The sequence below is a fragment of the Leopardus geoffroyi genome, chromosome B2 (assembly GCF_018350155.1).
Source record: "Leopardus geoffroyi isolate Oge1 chromosome B2, O.geoffroyi_Oge1_pat1.0, whole genome shotgun sequence".
NCBI classification, from domain to species: Eukaryota; Metazoa; Chordata; class Mammalia; order Carnivora; family Felidae; genus Leopardus; species Leopardus geoffroyi.
Window position 1 is genome coordinate 129,441,267 of NC_059332.1, and position 17,512 is coordinate 129,458,778.

Consider the following 17,512-nt stretch of genomic DNA (forward strand, 5'->3'; position numbering starts at 1 on the left):
ACAATCAGCAAAACTAAAAGGCAACCAACAGAATGGGAGAAGATATTTCCAAATGACATATCAGATAAAGGGTTAGTATCCAAAATCTGTAAAGAACTTATCAAACTCAACATCCAAAAAACAAACAGTCCAGTGAAGAACTGAGCAAAAGACATGAACAGACACTTCTCCAAAGAAGACATCCAGATGGCCAACCGACACATGGAAAAATACTCCACATCACTCATCACCAGGGAAATACAAATCAAAACCACAATGAGATACTACCTCACACCTGTCAGAGTGGCTAACATTAACAACTCAGAGAACAACAGATCTTGGCAAGGATGCAGAGAAAGAGGATCTCTTTCGCACTGCTGGTGGGGATGCAAACTGGTGCAGCCACTCTGGAAAACAGTATGGAGGTTCCTCAAAAAATTGAAAATAGAACTACCCTATGACCCAGCAATTGCACTACTAGGCATTTACCCACGGGACACAGGAATGCTGTTTCGAAGGGGCACACGCACCCCAATATTTATAGCAGCACTATTAACAATAGCCAAAGTATGGAAAGAACCCAAATGTGCACTGATGGATAAATGGATAAAGAAGATGTGGTATATATATGCAATGGAGTATTACTTGGCAATCAAAAAGAATGAAATCTTGCCACTTGCAAGATTGATGGAACTAGAGGGTATTATGTTAAGCGAAATTAGTCAGAGAAAGACAAGTATCATATGACTTCACTCATATGAGGACTTTAAGACACAGAACAGACGAACATAAGGGAAGGGAAGCAAAAATAATATAAAAACAGGGAGGGAGACAAACTATAAGAGAACAAACTGAGGGTTGCTGGAGGGATTGTGGGAGGGTGGGTGGGCTAAATGCGTAAAGGGCATTAAGGAATCTACTCCTGAAATCATTGTTGCACTACATGCTAACTTGGATGTAAATTAAAAAATAAATGAATAATTTTTAAAAAATGGTACTAAAGCAATTCACCACCACTACACAATGAGCCACATTATTCAGTTCCAATGTCAGAGAACTGTAACAAGCACCTTAGAGAATGAACCTCAACATTTTATATCCTCTAGACCAGGGGTAGAAAACATTTTCCTAAAGAGCCAGACATATTTAAATGCTTTAGGCTTTGGGAGCCATAGGTGTCTGTCACCATCACTCAGCTCTGCAATGTAGCACAGAGGCAGCTTCAAACAACACGAAAACAAAAGGGCATGACTGTGTTCTAATAAAACTTAATTTGTGGACACTAAAATTCGAATTTCTTACGATGTTCACAGGTCACTACATTCTTCTTTTGATTTCCCCCCCCAACCATTTCAAAACATAAAACCATTTTTAACTTGTTAGTGGTACCAACAGAGGCAGCAGGTTGGGCTTGACCCACGAGCCATATTTTGCTGACTCCTGTTCTAGACTCATAAGTTCATGCTTCTTCAACCACACAACAAATCTCCCTAATAATCATCAACAAGTGGTGTTTAGCTCAATATTCACTTAAAAATAAGGTGTGAAACAATCCCAGGAGCCTGTTTTTATTAGCTCAACCTGAAAAAACATAAGATCCAAAAGATGTCAAACTTTCACCAGAACTTAATGCCAGTCTTATCCATAAAAATAACATCACCCATCACCCCTTTCTTCACCACACACAATTAACAATTTACGGAATAAGAAAATAGTTGGCAGTTGTCTTTCTAGAAGTCAGTGTAGTCTCACTCCTTTGCCAAAAGGCAGAGAAACCAGTTCTTGATGCCTCTTTTCCCCAAGGCTATTCAAGGCCAGTTGACGCAGAATGACTGAGGACAAGCTTTGGCTTCCACGTGGATTTTTAACCAGGAACTTTACTACTTTAAAATTTTTTTAATGATTTTTTTAAGAGCCTTGGTTTTTTGCTATTTTTACCGACACCCATTTTAAAAGCAGCAGTGCTTAAAACATTTTAAGTCTAGATGTCTCTATGGAAACCCAAGAGAATTCTGCTTTTATGGCCAATGACTACCTACCTAGATTATACATCCTATTGGATCACTACAGGTAATCCCTGAAACCAGAAACATCTCAGACCTGTTTTTCCAGAAATCTCTCTTATCAGATATAATTAAATTGATCTAAGTATTAGTTTTACTGAGATCAGGAGAGAAAGAAGTTATTTATTTGAGGCTTCCTTTTAATTTTTAGTAAGACGTCCTCATTTAAAATATTCTTGGGGTGTTTAGTTGGCTCAGTCAGAGCATGTGACTCTTGATCTTGGAGTCATGAGTTCAAGCCCCACGTTGGGTATAAATAAATAAATAAATAAAGCTTTAAAAAATAATAAAACATTCTTATTACAAAAAGAATTTTGTGAATTTCAGCAGACATAATAAAAAAGAAAGATTGCAATCAAATAACCTAACAGTTGCTTTGCAATTGAGATCACTGATTTCATCTCCTTCTTTCCACTAATGTCAAATGCATTTTCTTTTACAAATTTAAGTTTCTCAGGGCACCCGGGTGGCTCAGTCGGTTAAGTGCCCAACTTCTCTCAGGTCATGATCTCACAGTTCATGGGTTCGAGCTCCGCGTCAGGCTCTGTGCTGGAAGCTCAGAGCTTGGAGCCTACTTTGGATTCTGTATCTCCCTTTCTCTGCCCCTCACCCACTCACGCTCTGTCTCTCTCTCTCTCTCTCTCTCAAAAATAAACATAAAAAAAAAAATTTAAGTTTCTCTCCTTGGACTTATTCATTGCAAGGGAGGAAAAAAAAAATATTATATAGTGTAGAAATTAGGTAATCAAAACTATCCAGGTGACCAAAATTAACATCACCAGTGAGGACTTCATGGCCTTTGGGTGTCTTCAGATGTGATATTCTGAGAATATAACATCACCTAAAACACATAACCTGAATCCAATCATGAGAAAACACCATTATTAAAAAAAGAGAAAGAGCGCCTGGGTGGGTCAGTCGGTTAAGCATCCGATTTCAGCTCAGGTCATGATCTCACAGTCTGTGGGTTCGAGCCCCGCATCAGGTTCTGTGCTGGAGCTTGGAGCTTGGAGCCTGCTAAGGATTCTGTATATCCTTCTCTCTCTGTCCCTCCCCAGCTTGTGCTCCCTCTCTGCCTCTCAAAAGTAAATAAATAAACATTTAAAAAAAATTTTTTTTAAAGAGAAAAGTTGATAGGGGCAGGGCAGAATGATTTTTAAAATGTCAGTGTCATAAAAGGCCAAGAGAAGCCATGGAAGTGTTCTAGATTCAAATAAGCTGAAGATACATGGCAATTAAATAAGATATCTGACCCTAGAATCTTCCAATATGGCAGGAGAGATGGGGAAAATTCTCTAAAGGACACTATGGGGTCAACTGACAATATTAGAATACAAACAGTATATTAGATAAAAGCATTATATTAATGTTAAAAAACAGAACTATCCTATGACCCAGCAATTGCACTACTAGGTACTTATCCAAGGGATACAGGTATGCTGTTCTGAAGAGGCACATGCACCCCAGTGTTTATAGCAGTGCCATCAACAATAGTCAAAGTATGGAAAGGGCCCAAATGTCTATCAACAGATGAATGGATAAATAAGATGTGGTATATACACATACACACATACATACAATGGAGTATTACTCAGCAATCAGAAAGAATGAAATCTTGCCATTTGCAACAACATGGATGGAACTAGAAGGCATTATGCTAAGCGAAATTAGAGAAAGACAAGTATCGTATAACTTCACTCATATGTGGAATTTAAGATACAAAACAGATGAACATAAGGGAAGAGAAGCAAAAATATAAAAACAGGGAGGGGGACAAAACATAAGAGACTTTTAAGTATAGAGAACAAACTGAGGGTTACTGGAGGGGTTGTGGGTGGGGGGTTGGGCTAAATGGTTAAGGGACATTAAGGAAGACACTGGTTGGGATGAGCACTGAGAGTTAGACATAAGGGATGAATCACTGGAATCTACTCCTGAAAGCATTATTGCACTATATGCTAACTAACTTGGCTGTAAATTAAAAAAAAAAAGTATTGTATTAATGTTAGATATGCTGAAGCCAATAACTATACTATGATTATATAAGAGAATATCCTATGCTTAGGAAATACAGAAACATTTCAGGGCAAAGGGTCATGATGTGTGATGTAACTTTCTACCAAATGGCTCAGAAGAACAATTATATACATTCATACATACATATAGATAGATAGATAAATAGATTGGGAAAGAGTGAGAATAAATACAGCCAATGATAAAGCTAAAGGTATAAATTGTTAAATTATTAGTTGGTAAGTTTGAGATTATTTGCAAATAGAAAACTTAAAGAAAAATTAACAGTTCTTGCCTACGCCTAAGTTGGCATTCTTGGCTATCTGTTTTCCCTCCATAATATTCCAAATGCAACACAGGAAGAGATGCTTGTGCCAAGTAACAAGAAAGTGGAAAGATATTTTAACATAATTTTTTATCAGTGATTGAAGCTTGCCAAAGCATTACACACCATCCGTTCTCCGCCGAGTCCATTGCAAAGACCAGCAAACACTGGCTACTCTAGCAACTGAGATGCAATCATTTCCTACTAATTCCTCCAAACAGGGCCTTGATTCTAAAACCTTCTCATATCCTACGACTTCCAGAATCATCCCATGCACAGAACAAGTCTCTCAGCTAGTCTTTTAGACAGGCACTAATGTCAATCAATTGGATTCAATCTTTTGAACTGGACCATCCCAATATTTTAAGCCATGTCTAAGTAGCTGGAGATGTGGAACTCAGGAGGCAGCATTACGTCATCATATATCCACAACTCTCCACCAATTTGAAACTGCCATCAGAATCCCATAGTCTCAATGTCCATGACCTCACAATGTTCCTATATCAGCACTGGAGGTGCTGACCTCCAACCCGCAATGTGCCATCTAAAATGATTGCTTCCCCAAAAGCAGTAGAGGGAACTATGCCTAAGACCAAAAATATAGGAAGGACTTTTCTATAAGGCCATCACTGGAGACAGAATCAAAAAGGTTATAACCAAAATTAAAATTTCCAGCCATGCTTAGGAATTAGGAAATAACCATTCTCCAAAACACAGTAGAGACAAAATACACATATATTGGTGAGTCTTTTCTATCCTTCCTGGTCCCATTTTATTACTTTCTTGGAACTTTTAGTATTGACTATCTGTAAGTTAAGATACCCATATACTAGTTTTAGATTTGACTTTTTATCCTAGATATTCCCCTTATGATTCATTTTTCTCCAAATTTCAATCAATAAAGTTATTTAACAAATATTTATCATGAACCTACTTGATAGCCAGACTTACTGGTACTTACTGGTACCAGAGGAAAGATTCCAGGTTTTTTGTCTACAAATAATCCCTGAGAAAATGATGATATGAAGACAGTAAGTGCAATCAAGTCTGCTTGCAGAAAAGCATAAGAAGCCAGAAATGAATCATGACCAACTGCAAAAAGGAATAAACTAGTCAAAGCACTAAAGTTTAATGAGAAGATAATTTTTAAAGTAGGTGAAATTGAAGAGAAGTTACATGTAACAGTATTATAAATTTAAAAATCATGCATATTCTTCTCCATCAAATTTCTCAAATGCAGTTAAAAACACACACGTACAAAACCAAGCAATTATAAATCTTCTGAAGCATGTAACTGTGATTAGCTGCTACTCTCAGCAATATAAAAATACTTTCACCACAATTACATTCCAGCCTGTAATGTAATTCAAAACAAACAAGTCAGACATCGCTCAAATGGCAGAACCAACAAATACAGATGCTTTGCATCAAGGAAATGAATCCACTGAAGAAATGCAACAGGAGCCTGGAGCTGGGCTTCTGGTGGAACAGTGAGGCCCCCTTCTGGGCAGACGCAGAGCACCCCAGTGTGGTTCTACAGAGCTGTTTTTCCATGGGCGCCAACCCTTAGTGCAGTCAGAAAGTATTGAGTGTCTGGGACTTCCGGCTGGGTAGACCCTTCCCAGGGTTGTGTGCCCATTTTTCAATTTTAGGTTTTAAATTCTAAGTCTAGACTTTTATAAAAAGAAATAACGATTTGATTTCAGAGTAAATAAAGCCATTCTATTTAATCATGCAACCAGCAGTCCCAACACCAAATGGCACACCCATCCCCTGTTCTCTTCTTGTTGCCATGACCCTTAAGACCCTCTAACGTACTGTATAATCTATCAGGCGTATTATCTGTCTCCCCCTGCTAGAATATCAGCTCCATGAGGGCAGGATTCATCGTTTTGCTCACTGATTTGATGAACAAATGGAGCTTGGCATAGTGTAGCTGCTTGCTAATAAAGAAGGAATTGTCTCATTTCTGCTTTTATCTTTTAAGAAAATATTCATCTTCATCTTCAAAGAAGGCGTAAGTAAGGTTTTATTATAGCAATATGCTATAATTTAAAAATGACACGTACTTGTTTTTAAAAGTATGCATTTTCTCGAACTGCTTTATAAAAGCAAAAAGAAATCAGTTCTGAGGCACACACAATCATAATCTATATGTATACAACTCATAGACAAATTCCAAGAAAGTCACGGGCCCTCATCGCTTCCTGGCCTTTTGGCTAAGATCAAGTGTAGAAAGTCACGGGCCCTCAACACCCTGGGAGGACACAGTAGAATGAAGGACCCGATTCTGAAAAGCCAGGCCGAAAGCAGGTGTCCACAGTGTGGCACACTCCAGTCCGGACACATGCCAGGTAACTGGGTCTGGATACACATTCACTGAAACTCAGAACTTTCCTGGCCCAGGCACAATGATTTTGGCAGGAAGAGCATGCACTGCTTACTAATTTCTAAAATTTCAATCTTTATTTTTATCCCCTTCTTACAATGTTCTTTAAGCTTATGGAAAAGCTAACCATTGTCTACAACTGTCAGACTTTTAAAAAGTGCTAATTTGTTCCCTGAACACAGCAAATAATGGGAGATAATTTTCCCAGGGGTTGAGGGCACATACGAACGTATGATTCAATGATGTCAACAACTTTCAGTCCAAGAATGTCATCAAGGGGCATCAGTCTTCCCTCAGAACAAGTTCAAGGTTTCGGACATTCCTTTTTCCGAACTTTTGATTTTGGTGCTGTGAAAAGAATAGCAAAAAAAAAAAAAAGAGAGAGAGAAAATGAAGAGGAGGGCCCATGTCAGACTCTGTTCACACAGCTTTGTCTTAAGTGAGGTTACATCATGTACAGCAAAGGGAAAACTGACCATTTGGATTTTCCTGTTTGTAGAAGGTCTTCAACATTTCCACTGCTTCCTCGGCCCGATATCCAGGAATGCACTGTTGAAATGAGAAGATTGAGGATGAATATCGCCCAATGAAACTGTGGCCTGTATCCCATACAAACAGCAATTGGGGGACAGCAGTGATGCAGGTAAGGAAGTACATTTCCAAGAGAATTGAGCACAGACTCAAACCGCGCTCCAGTCAACTATTATTTCTCAATCAACTACTATTGAAGTTACTAGCTATGTGATCTTGGGTACTGTGCCTCAGCTGCCTCATGCGTACAGTGTAGATAATTACAGCACTTACCTCAGAAGGGTTTCATGAAGAGTAAATAAGATTACATAAAATAACACCTGTTAAATACCTGACACATCATAAGAATTTGTTAAGCATCTGCTATGTTTTTTGACCCTTATTCACTGTTAGCCCATTAAGCATTTGATGCTATAGAGCTACAGTTGGTAGTCCGCAGCTAAGAATGATCAACTAAGTATGATTTTTATATTTTTAAAGGGTTGTAAAAAATTTTAAAAAGAAGAAGAAGAAGAAGGAGGAGGAGGAGATGTGACACAGACGTGAGTGGCTCACAAAGGCTAACATATTTACTATTAGGCTCTTTACAGGAAAAAAAAAGTGTCAATCTTTACTGTAGTGGATATTTTCAACAGGGTTTAATTGGATCTATCTTTGGTATCTAACTAGAGAGAAAAGATCGATTAAGTGAAAGAATAAGAAATTATGATAATGGTAAGGAGTGAAATTATGTATAAAACACTACATGAGGATGAAACTTGAACTTGCCTTAAAGATAGCAATTATTAAAAGAGGCTGAGGGGCGCCTGGGTGGCGCAGTCGGTTAAGCGTCCGACTTCAGCCAGGTCACGATCTCTCAGTCTGTGAGTTCGAGCCCCGCGTCAGGCTCTGGGCTGATGGCTCAGAGCCTGGAGCCTGTTTCCGATTCTGTGTCTCCCTCTCTCTCTGCCCCTCCCCCGTTCATACTCTGGCTCTGTCTGTCCCAAAAATAAATAAACGTTGAAAAAAAAAAAAATTTTTAAAGAGGCTGAACACAGCATTTCCGGGAAAGAGTAATAATGAGCTTGGGTTGTGTGAGGAATCCAACTAATGGGGGGTAGGGGGCCTATAGGTAAAGAAATTCAAGAGAGAAAATGAGGTCAAAATATACAGGGCTTTGAAGGTGTGTTACACGAGTTTGAACTCGATATGCTGCATCCTTCTAAGATGCACGAAATGAAAAAATGAACAGACTCCATGGAGGCATACCCGGAAGCAGCCACTGGAGGGGAAGCAGCTAGTGAGTGCCAGCACAAGGGCCTGGTAGCACGGTCTGTTGCTCAGAATGAACTCCTTTTCCCTTCTGCCTTCAGTCAGCTCTTACCTGGACCTATGAAGTCTTAATAAACCTTCCCCATCAAAAGAAAACCTTTACGAGTTTAATGTTTTTAGATTGCACATATAAGAAGGATCGTCAGGGGCACCTGGGTTAAGCGTCCAACTCTTGGCTTTGTCTCAGGTCATGATCTCATGGTTTGTGAATTCAAGCCCCTCGTTGGGCTCTGTGCAGACAATATAGAGCCTGCGTGGGATTCCCTCTCTCCCTCTCTCTCTGCCCCTCCTACTTGTACACACACACCCTCTCTCTCTCAAAATAAATAAATAAACTTAAAAAGAAAAAAGATCATATAGTATTTGTCTTTCTCTGTTTGATTTCTTTCACTTGGCATAATGTCCTCAAGGTCCATTCATGTTGTCCTAAATGGCAGGATTTCCTTCTTTTTTACGGCTGAATAATATTCTACTACATATGTATTAAAATATATATATTATATATTTATTATATATTATATATGTGTGTATATATTCATACACACATACACACACACACACACACACACACACACACATATATATATACAGAGAGAGAGAGAACATTCTAATTATAGAAGCAAAGAGTAGAATGGTAGTTGCCAGGGGTGGAGGGGTGGGGGTTGTGGGGAATGAAGAGACAGTGCAAAGGGTACAAACTTTCAACTATAAGGTAAGTTCTATAAGGTGAGGATCTAAGGAACAGCACAGTGACTATAGTTAACAACACTGTATTGTGTACTTAAAAGCTGTGAAGAGAATAGAGCTTAAATGTTCTGACCATAACAACAAAATGGTGATTATGTGAGGTGAATGGTGTGTTAACTAACTTCATTGTGGTAAACATTTCACAATCTATACGTCTAACAAATCATCTCACTGTACACCTTAGACTTTACACAATGTTATATGTCAATTACATCTCAGTAAAGCTGGGGGGAAAAATATCCCAATAACCTTCCTTTGACCCTGCCCCTCAAGCAACCTACTACCCTGCTACTACCCTGCTGCTCCCTGAGACCGGCTACCCTGCTGCTCCCACAGACTCCTGGCCGTCACTTGTGTGGCTCTCATTTCCTCTTCAATCTCATCCACGCTGGCTTGTGCTCCCAGATCTCCCAAGGGCCCCTACTAACCAAAACACTGGTTTCCTTTCCATTGTCCTCAACTCTCTGCAATTGTGGAGACTACTGAGCATTCTCGCTTCTTTTTAGAGCTCTCTCCTCCTTTGGCTTCTCTGTTCTCACAACCTTCTCAGACCATTCTAACCATGGTGGGTCAGTCCCATTCTCCTCACGCTACACTGTTTGTGCTCCTCAGAGCTCCCACCTCTCCTCGTGTTCTCACGAGCACCAAACAAGCACAAAGCACTCTCCCCTGCTGTGAGGTCAAAGCAGTGGTCCTCCACCTTGGCTGCTCAGTAGAATCGACTGGGAACTCTCTTAAGAAAATACTAATATTCCACCTCCTCCACCCTCTCACCTTATACAGTTGGTCTGGGGCAGGGACCTCCCACAGGCACACTTAAAAAGCTCTACAATATGCAGTCTGGGATGAGACTCGCTGAGTTACAGATGGAGAAGGAAATTGCATCACTCTAAGATACCAAGACAATATTTTCAACTATTCATTATAGCAATAAATTGTGACTTTAATAAAAAGCACACATTCTTAGTAAAATAAACTTTTAAAAATGGAGCAGGTACGTATTATAAACAATCACTATCTTCTCTGAAAAGAATAGTTCTGTAGGTCTCCTCTATGAGCTTAATTCAGCTTATAATATAGCATTAAAGGATCTATGATTCTGCAATACAAAAACAGTATCCCACCTCCCACACCCGCCCCCCTACCTGAACCAACCAAATAAAGGAAGAAAACACAGGATCCAGAAGCCTAGGGTGTCAATGTTTCTTTAGAATTTCAAACACTTAAAAACAAAAACAACATAATTTGGCATCAGACCTGGAGATACGGCTTCAAATACTGGTCACTCCTTTCACTGGGACCAATTAGTCCAAGTACACACACTATGATCTTATTCTTTGGTTCAGAGAGATCAACTCTGTGCAGAGACGTGTAAGAGAGGACTGTTTGTGCACTCAGCGTCACTGACGTGTTGGAGAGAAATTTTCTAACTATGTCTGATATCCAAGGGCTCATCCTTGTTCTGCCCAGGAGTTTTGAGAAATTCTTTAGATCTTTTTCATAAATGAAGTACAGGGTCAGCAATTTACTTGCAAAGAGTTAGGTAAATAAAATCTGAGCTACTAACAGAAGCGATTGGGAAAAATCAAATCGCTTTGCACATTATTTTTTATTTTATTTATTTATTTGAGAGAGAGAGAGAGAGGATGCAAGTGAGCGAGGGCAGAGAGAGAGAGAGAGAGAGAGAGAGAGAGAAGCTGTGCTCATGCTCACCCAAAGTGGGGCCTGTGCTCCCCCCAAGCAGGGCACGAGCTCCCCCGAAGTGGGACTCGAGCTCACCCCATGCGGGGCTTGAACTCACGGGCCGTGAGGTCATGACCTGAGCCGAAACTGAGCCACCCAGGCACCCTGAAGATTTTTTTAACGGTCAAGCTGATAGTATTATTTATTCTCTGTTGTTCAATTGTAATTTCTTTTCCGATTTGATGTTAAAAGTTATCTATTCTCAAATATACAGAAGTCATTAGGAAAGCTAATGTTCAGCTGGAAAAACTCAAAATAGAATGTTTTCCAAAACTTGTTCTCAGTGGGATTCAGCCAAATTTAGCCCTTCATAGGTACTTGGTATTCTCCTAAGAATATCTGAGGTCTTGTAAGAATATCTGAAGTCTTTGAAGTTAACTGCCCACCATGTCAAGCCTTTGTTAAATACTTTTCATTTTAAAACATAATACTTCAGGATTAACTTTGGAGAAAAAAAAAAAAAAACAAAACATCACACCGGTTTATGAAAAACGATATGTATCTACAGGCCAAACTCGGAAATACAAATTCCCACTGCTCATAGCCTTAAACATAAAAACTTGGGGAGAGGTGGCAAGATTAAAGGGAAAGTAGAATTTTTAAGGGAAAACAAAAACAATGTGGATCCTAGGGCCTGGGGGAAATTTCAGTACTGAAAAGGCAGGGGGAACAAATAATGAAAACACAGGGATTCATTGCTACACACCAAAAATAGTACATAGTTATAAAGCAAAATGATTGGCTAAGTGCAAAAATATTGTGTGTGCACAGTAAATAGCACGTACTGTTACTGACAGAGTCCAAGCTTCTCCTAAACTCGGTACAGCACAGAGCTGGGGGGGACACGCACTGAGTGAAAATGCCAACAGTGACCACGTCTCCAAACATCCCTGAAGGTGTTGGTAAAGACTGTCAGGAGAGACACCCTGGAAGGTTGGGGACTTTCCTTCTGGAAAGGTTCTGTTAATTAAGACAGCCAAGCACTTACCTGGAAATGATTACCTGTCATCTTACACTGAGGCATAAATGAACTTGACTAGTGGTCCCAGAGTCTGCCTGGTCCTAGCATGGCTCTTTGGTATACTGACCACACTTGAACAATTCCCAAGCCCATACAGAAATCAAAGGAATGAGAAAGAAAGAGGAAACATTAGCAGGTCATATTACCTGAAATGGTCTCCCAGTATTTGGTAAATCAGCAGAGGCAATATTTAGAACGGAGCCACAACCACCAAATCGTTCGTTCTGACAGCCGTATACCACCAGCGGAATTTATGGGAAAGAATTAAGGTCCTGAAGCCAATGTGCAGTTCAAGTGTGTACAGTGACAAGACCAGGGTAGGTTTATACCAGCCAGCCGGGAGAGGGAAGTTCAGGCTACTTTTAAAAAGTCAAGCGTAGGCTTAGTCTTAAAAATCAGACAATCCAGTTACACAAAAGAAAGAGGTCTAAAGGATTTAGAAACTAACATCTCACAACTGCAAATAATAAAAACCGAATATATGGTTACTAAATATTCACAGTTTGGTATTCTCTCTAGTCTTTCCTAACCTACTTTCTGTGAATCATTAGGGAACTGGAGCCAGAAAGGAAGTAGGAATTTAATCCAGGGATTTGCACCTTTTAAAAATAGGATTGTTGGTGGCACCTGGGTGGCTCAGTCAGTTGAGCATCCGACTTCGGCTCAGGTCATGATCTCACAGTCCGTGAGTTCCGGCCCCACATCAGGCTCTGTGCTGACAGCTCGGAGCCTGGAGCCTGCTTCGGATTCTGTGTCTCCCTCTCTCTCTGCCCCTCCCCCACTCATGCTCTGCTCTCTCTGTCTCTCAAAAATTAATAAATGTTAAAAATTTTTTTAAATAATAATAAAAATAAATAAATACATAAAAATGGGATTGTTCCCTATTCTTTCCCCAAATAAAATACAACATGTGCCCCAATATAAAACAGACTAAGGCTGAGCCGCGCCATAAGGCAGCTTGGGGAGAGCGACTAAGTAAGGGGACTCTAGTAAGTGGGGGCTAAGTAAGTAAGGGGACTCTAACTCCCCTTTTACAAAGTAAAGACTGTACATACATGTTATCATACTCAAAACCCTCTGTTATTTTTAAAGTGATGAATTTTTTCACACATACATAGCAAAATAAGTACATAAAAATGTGCATGTATGAAATTAAGTTTTTGAACTAGCAAATAATTTTTTAAAGATCTTAGAGACACACTTGCTACACTCAGTATTTGTGTTGCTTACAATTCACAATTGACACAATTCAAAGAGTTTTTCATTCCCCATTTATTTATAATTATATTATCATAAGTGATGTGTTTTTTTACCTGGTATTTACTCTGACTTAATACTTTTCATACATTGGAACAGGTACTCATGACAAAAATAAACAAAAACATATAAACAGAAAGAAAAAATTTAAATCACCTATAATCTATTATCCAAAGGTGCATATTCTTCAGATCTTTCTCTGCACACAGTTTTATAATCTACTTTAATTTGTGATTTATCCCCCCAAGCAGTTTGTTAGCTCTTAGTTTCTTTCTCTAGTTCATTTGGTTAACAGTTTTACGTCTATTGACATAAAATGAAGTAATTTTGTTACTTAAAAATCTTTCCTAAATATTTTTTGGCCAAGGGGCACAATATTTTATAACTTGTTTCATAAGTCTGCTTTCACATATTAGAAAGCAGGTTATGTGTCCAGCCATTTTCAAGTTTACAGGAAGGGCCCAAGACATGAACTCACAAAGTCAAAGGATACTCATCAGGCGGAGAGCAGCTGCACACATAATACACGGCTCCACAGTGACATACAGCACGGTGTGTTCAAATACTTCAGAAGGACTCTTGCCACTTTGGTGGCACCAGTCCAGGGCCTGATCGATGGCCACCATTTCTGCATGTCGAGTAGCCTGGAAAAAGAGAGGTGCTTGCATCAACACATAACTGTGTTTTACAAACACTCAAAAATAAGTACCCACAATGGGGCTAATGTTTCTGCCAATATTTTAATGAGTAAGGGTTTCAGGGACACTCTTAGCAGTTGATAATGTATTCCCTGGTTCAAGTACCATAGCTTCACCAACGCAAGACAGCGAATCTGAGATGCCATGTGATTTATGCTATATTTCTATTTAAGTACCTAAGAACTTCAGGGGACGCTCTTTCAATTAAATGCCACGGAGAATAGAAGTCTCAAAACAAAACAAAACAAAAAAAGAGTCCAGGGTTTGTGAATACTCCAGGGGAAGCCTGAAGTCTTCACAAGCACGTGCTCCAATTTCAGATATTTTAAAGGCCATCCCTCACCTAACTCTAAGCGAATCCATATTTAGTTTACTGGAATGTCATCACTTCTATTTTCTTTGGGATGAGATTTAATATTCTGGCAGACTCTAGAGAAAACCAGAGATTTAGTATGAGTCTTGGATACCTCATGGGTGGTAGGAGAATGCAGGGGAAATCACACAGCATTTGGAAATACCCATACTTAACTCTGAATCCTGACTGTGGCCTCCCTCATTATGTGGCCTTGGGCAAGTTACATAACTGCTCTAAGCCTTGGGTCCACCATGTGTAAAACAACGTATGCTGGCATGTACACCTCATAAAACACTGAATTACATGAAGCAGATGTTGCACGCTATATATGTACTCTGCTGTGCAGTAATTATTAATAACATTCAAGATGATCACACTTGTCAATGAACTTACGCTGATTGCTAAGAACAAGTCATTGTGCTAAATCCTATGTGAGGTTAAAGAGTCTGTCCTCAACAAGTATAAAATCTGGTGAGGCAAACAGTTGCTAACCTGTGACACAGAGTAGGGTGTGGAAAATGGTGGCACAGTGGCCCAAGGTGCCGTGGAAGCTGGAGGCAGGTAGAAGCTATGCTGGTCCAGAATTATGAACTCAGAGTGTAAGCTTTTTAGAGAACTGGTTCCCAAACCTGCCTGCATACCAGACCTAACTGGGAGGCTTAAAAAGTTTCCCCAACTCCAGTGCTTTTTCAAAAATCAAATTCAGGGGTGCCTGGGTGGCTCAATTGGTTGAGCGCCGACTTCGGCTCAGGTCATGATCTCACGGTTTGTGAGTTCGAGCCCCGCATCGGGCTCTGTGCTGACAGCTCAGAGCCTGGAGCCTGCTTCGGATTCTGTGTCTCCCTCTCTCTCTGCCCCTCCCCAACTCATGCTCTGTCTCTCTCTCTCTCTGTCAAAAATAAATAAACATTAAAAAAAATTTTTTTAATCAAATTCAGAATTACTGAATCAAGTCTCCCCAGAATTCTCTGTAAGCAACCATTAAACTGAATCACTGCAATCAACCTCTCTGTTAGTGTTGCAGAGCCAGAAGCTAAGTCAGGACAAGTAGAAAACACACCGCTGGAAGAGGTGATGGCAGTGAAAGGCGTGGTGGTAGTATCAGAGCCAAAAGTAGGACTCGGGTCTCCTCATTGGGGGTCAAGAGTTTTTCTATGCTGCTTTATAGGGTAATCTTCTATAGGACACCGAATACCAAGATAAATGCAGGCTAATTTCAAGATACAGAAGAAACCCAGGTCATCGGAGGGATAGATGGATGATGTTAGGGCATTCAAAGTTCTCATGTAAAGATACCATACTGAACCACAAAATGTAATTAGGGAGATAGGACAATCATTTAAAATACAGAATTCTACTCCTAGACAAGTATCTGTATATTCACTAATTGCTACATTATGCTTATTACTTCTCTCACAAATGTTTTGATAGCCACATAATAATTGCTTTGATGAATCTGGGTTCCTAGTTTGCATGTGCTCTTTTTTATTTTATTTTTTTATAGATATGATGGATAAACTTTAAATTTCCTACAGCACCATTACCAACATCAGCTTGTTCTCTAACTCCCAAGATCAAATAATAAGACCAAAGTCTGTATGAGTGATGTTATGGTTATAACCTGTCCATGAGTCCAGCTAGTACTTCTTGTCGTCATGAAATTATGACAGGGGCACCTGGGCGGCTCAGTCGGTTAAGCGTCCAACTTCAGCTCAGGTCATGATCTCACAGTCCGTGAGTTCGAGCCCTGCATCGGGCTCTGTGCTGACAGCTCAGAGCCTGGGGCTTGCTTCAGATTCTGTGTCTCCCTCTCTCTCTGTCCCTCCCCTGCTCATGCTCTGTCTCTCTCTGTCTCAAAAATAAATAAAAACATTTAAAAAAATTTTTGTTTTAATCATAAAATTATGACACACTGTTGTGATATCAAGAAGTATTGCCTCAATTCATGAACTCCTCAACCTAAGCACAATAATATAAAGGCACATAAGCTATTAAAGTGTACATGTAGGTTTAGAGACAGCAGGTGGTAGACTTTATCCGTGAATTCTCTAACACACAGTTTCCTTTATACAGTCCTTTTATACCTCCAAAGATATAAACTGAAGGTGGTTGTTTAATTTACCAGGAGGAATACATTATTTCAAGGTACTAAAAAATGTGATACAAGTTAAATTGATATGTTTTGTAAAGTGGAATTTCTATATATTAGATTTGCTTAAGATGGAGATTAGAGTCATTTCTTTAGTATTGAAGCTCCGATGTAATAAAACCCCCTCTTGAGTTTCACTCAAGTGTTAAAGTAAAACGCCATGACATAGAAAATTAACTGCAAAGATTCTACTGCTCCATTAAGTTTTTCTGAATTTTCCAAATTTTAAAAAAACAACATGTATTATTTTCATAATCAGAAAAAAAAAGGCATTCAAAAAAAGAAATGTTAAGAGAAACTACCCTTCCATTGATACCTACAAGTCTCTACACAGACCCATCTTCTCACCAACTATGATGAAGTTCAGGGCACTCCTACCTTTACCTGGATGTTTGCAATTATACTATTCAATTGACATACGTTTTTGGTTTGATTAACTTCATTTCGTCCCTTCCCCACAACTTCATTGTTGTAGACCATGAGACAGCCAACGGGAACTTCAGTATTTTCTAGGGCTTCTTTGGCCTAAAAGAAAAGGGGAAAATTTAAGATGTAACGCTCAATACTTGAAAAGACTACAGGAAAGAAATAGATGCAACGTGAACACACACGTATAAGCACTGAACAAAGAAATACCACAGAGTTCTCCCTCTCCTCAAATTCAGTTCAGTACTTACTGCCTTTGTTCTCCATTCTTTCCATATTTAAGGAGACTCAAGAACAAATTCCCTTTATAGGTTCTGAGCCCCCTGGTTTTTCCTTCTCATTGGAAGCAGAAGTGAGCAAAAGACTATTATTGACTCTTGTTCTTAAACTGGCAGGGTCTCTGCAACTTTTCAGAGATCGTGTGTGTGTGTGTGTGTGTGTGTGTATGTGTGTGTGTGTGTATTTGCAAAGGGAAAGAATAACATGTATAAATAATAACATCCAT

The 17,512-nt window shown here is 39.4% G+C and overlaps 1 protein-coding gene across 3 annotated transcripts in view; it reads right to left on the reverse strand.

The window, feature by feature from the left end:
• ADAT2 (adenosine deaminase tRNA specific 2) overlaps positions 1-17,512 on the reverse strand; it is a 48,834-nt gene that overhangs the window by 12,607 nt on the left and 18,715 nt on the right. For 2 of the 3 annotated variants that reach the window (XM_045499871.1, XM_045499872.1), the window contains exons 2-5: positions 17,002-17,106; positions 13,873-14,023; positions 12,269-12,375; positions 7,246-7,318 (exon numbers count right to left, since the gene is read on the reverse strand). In XM_045499871.1, coding sequence (XP_045355827.1) covers positions 7,246-7,318; positions 12,269-12,375; positions 13,873-14,023; positions 17,002-17,106 — 436 coding nt within the window. Of the gene's footprint in view, positions 1-5,487; positions 7,118-7,245; positions 7,319-12,268; positions 12,376-13,872; positions 14,024-17,001; positions 17,107-17,512 lie in introns of those variants that run through there. The other variant, XM_045499873.1, reaches the window with a different exon arrangement.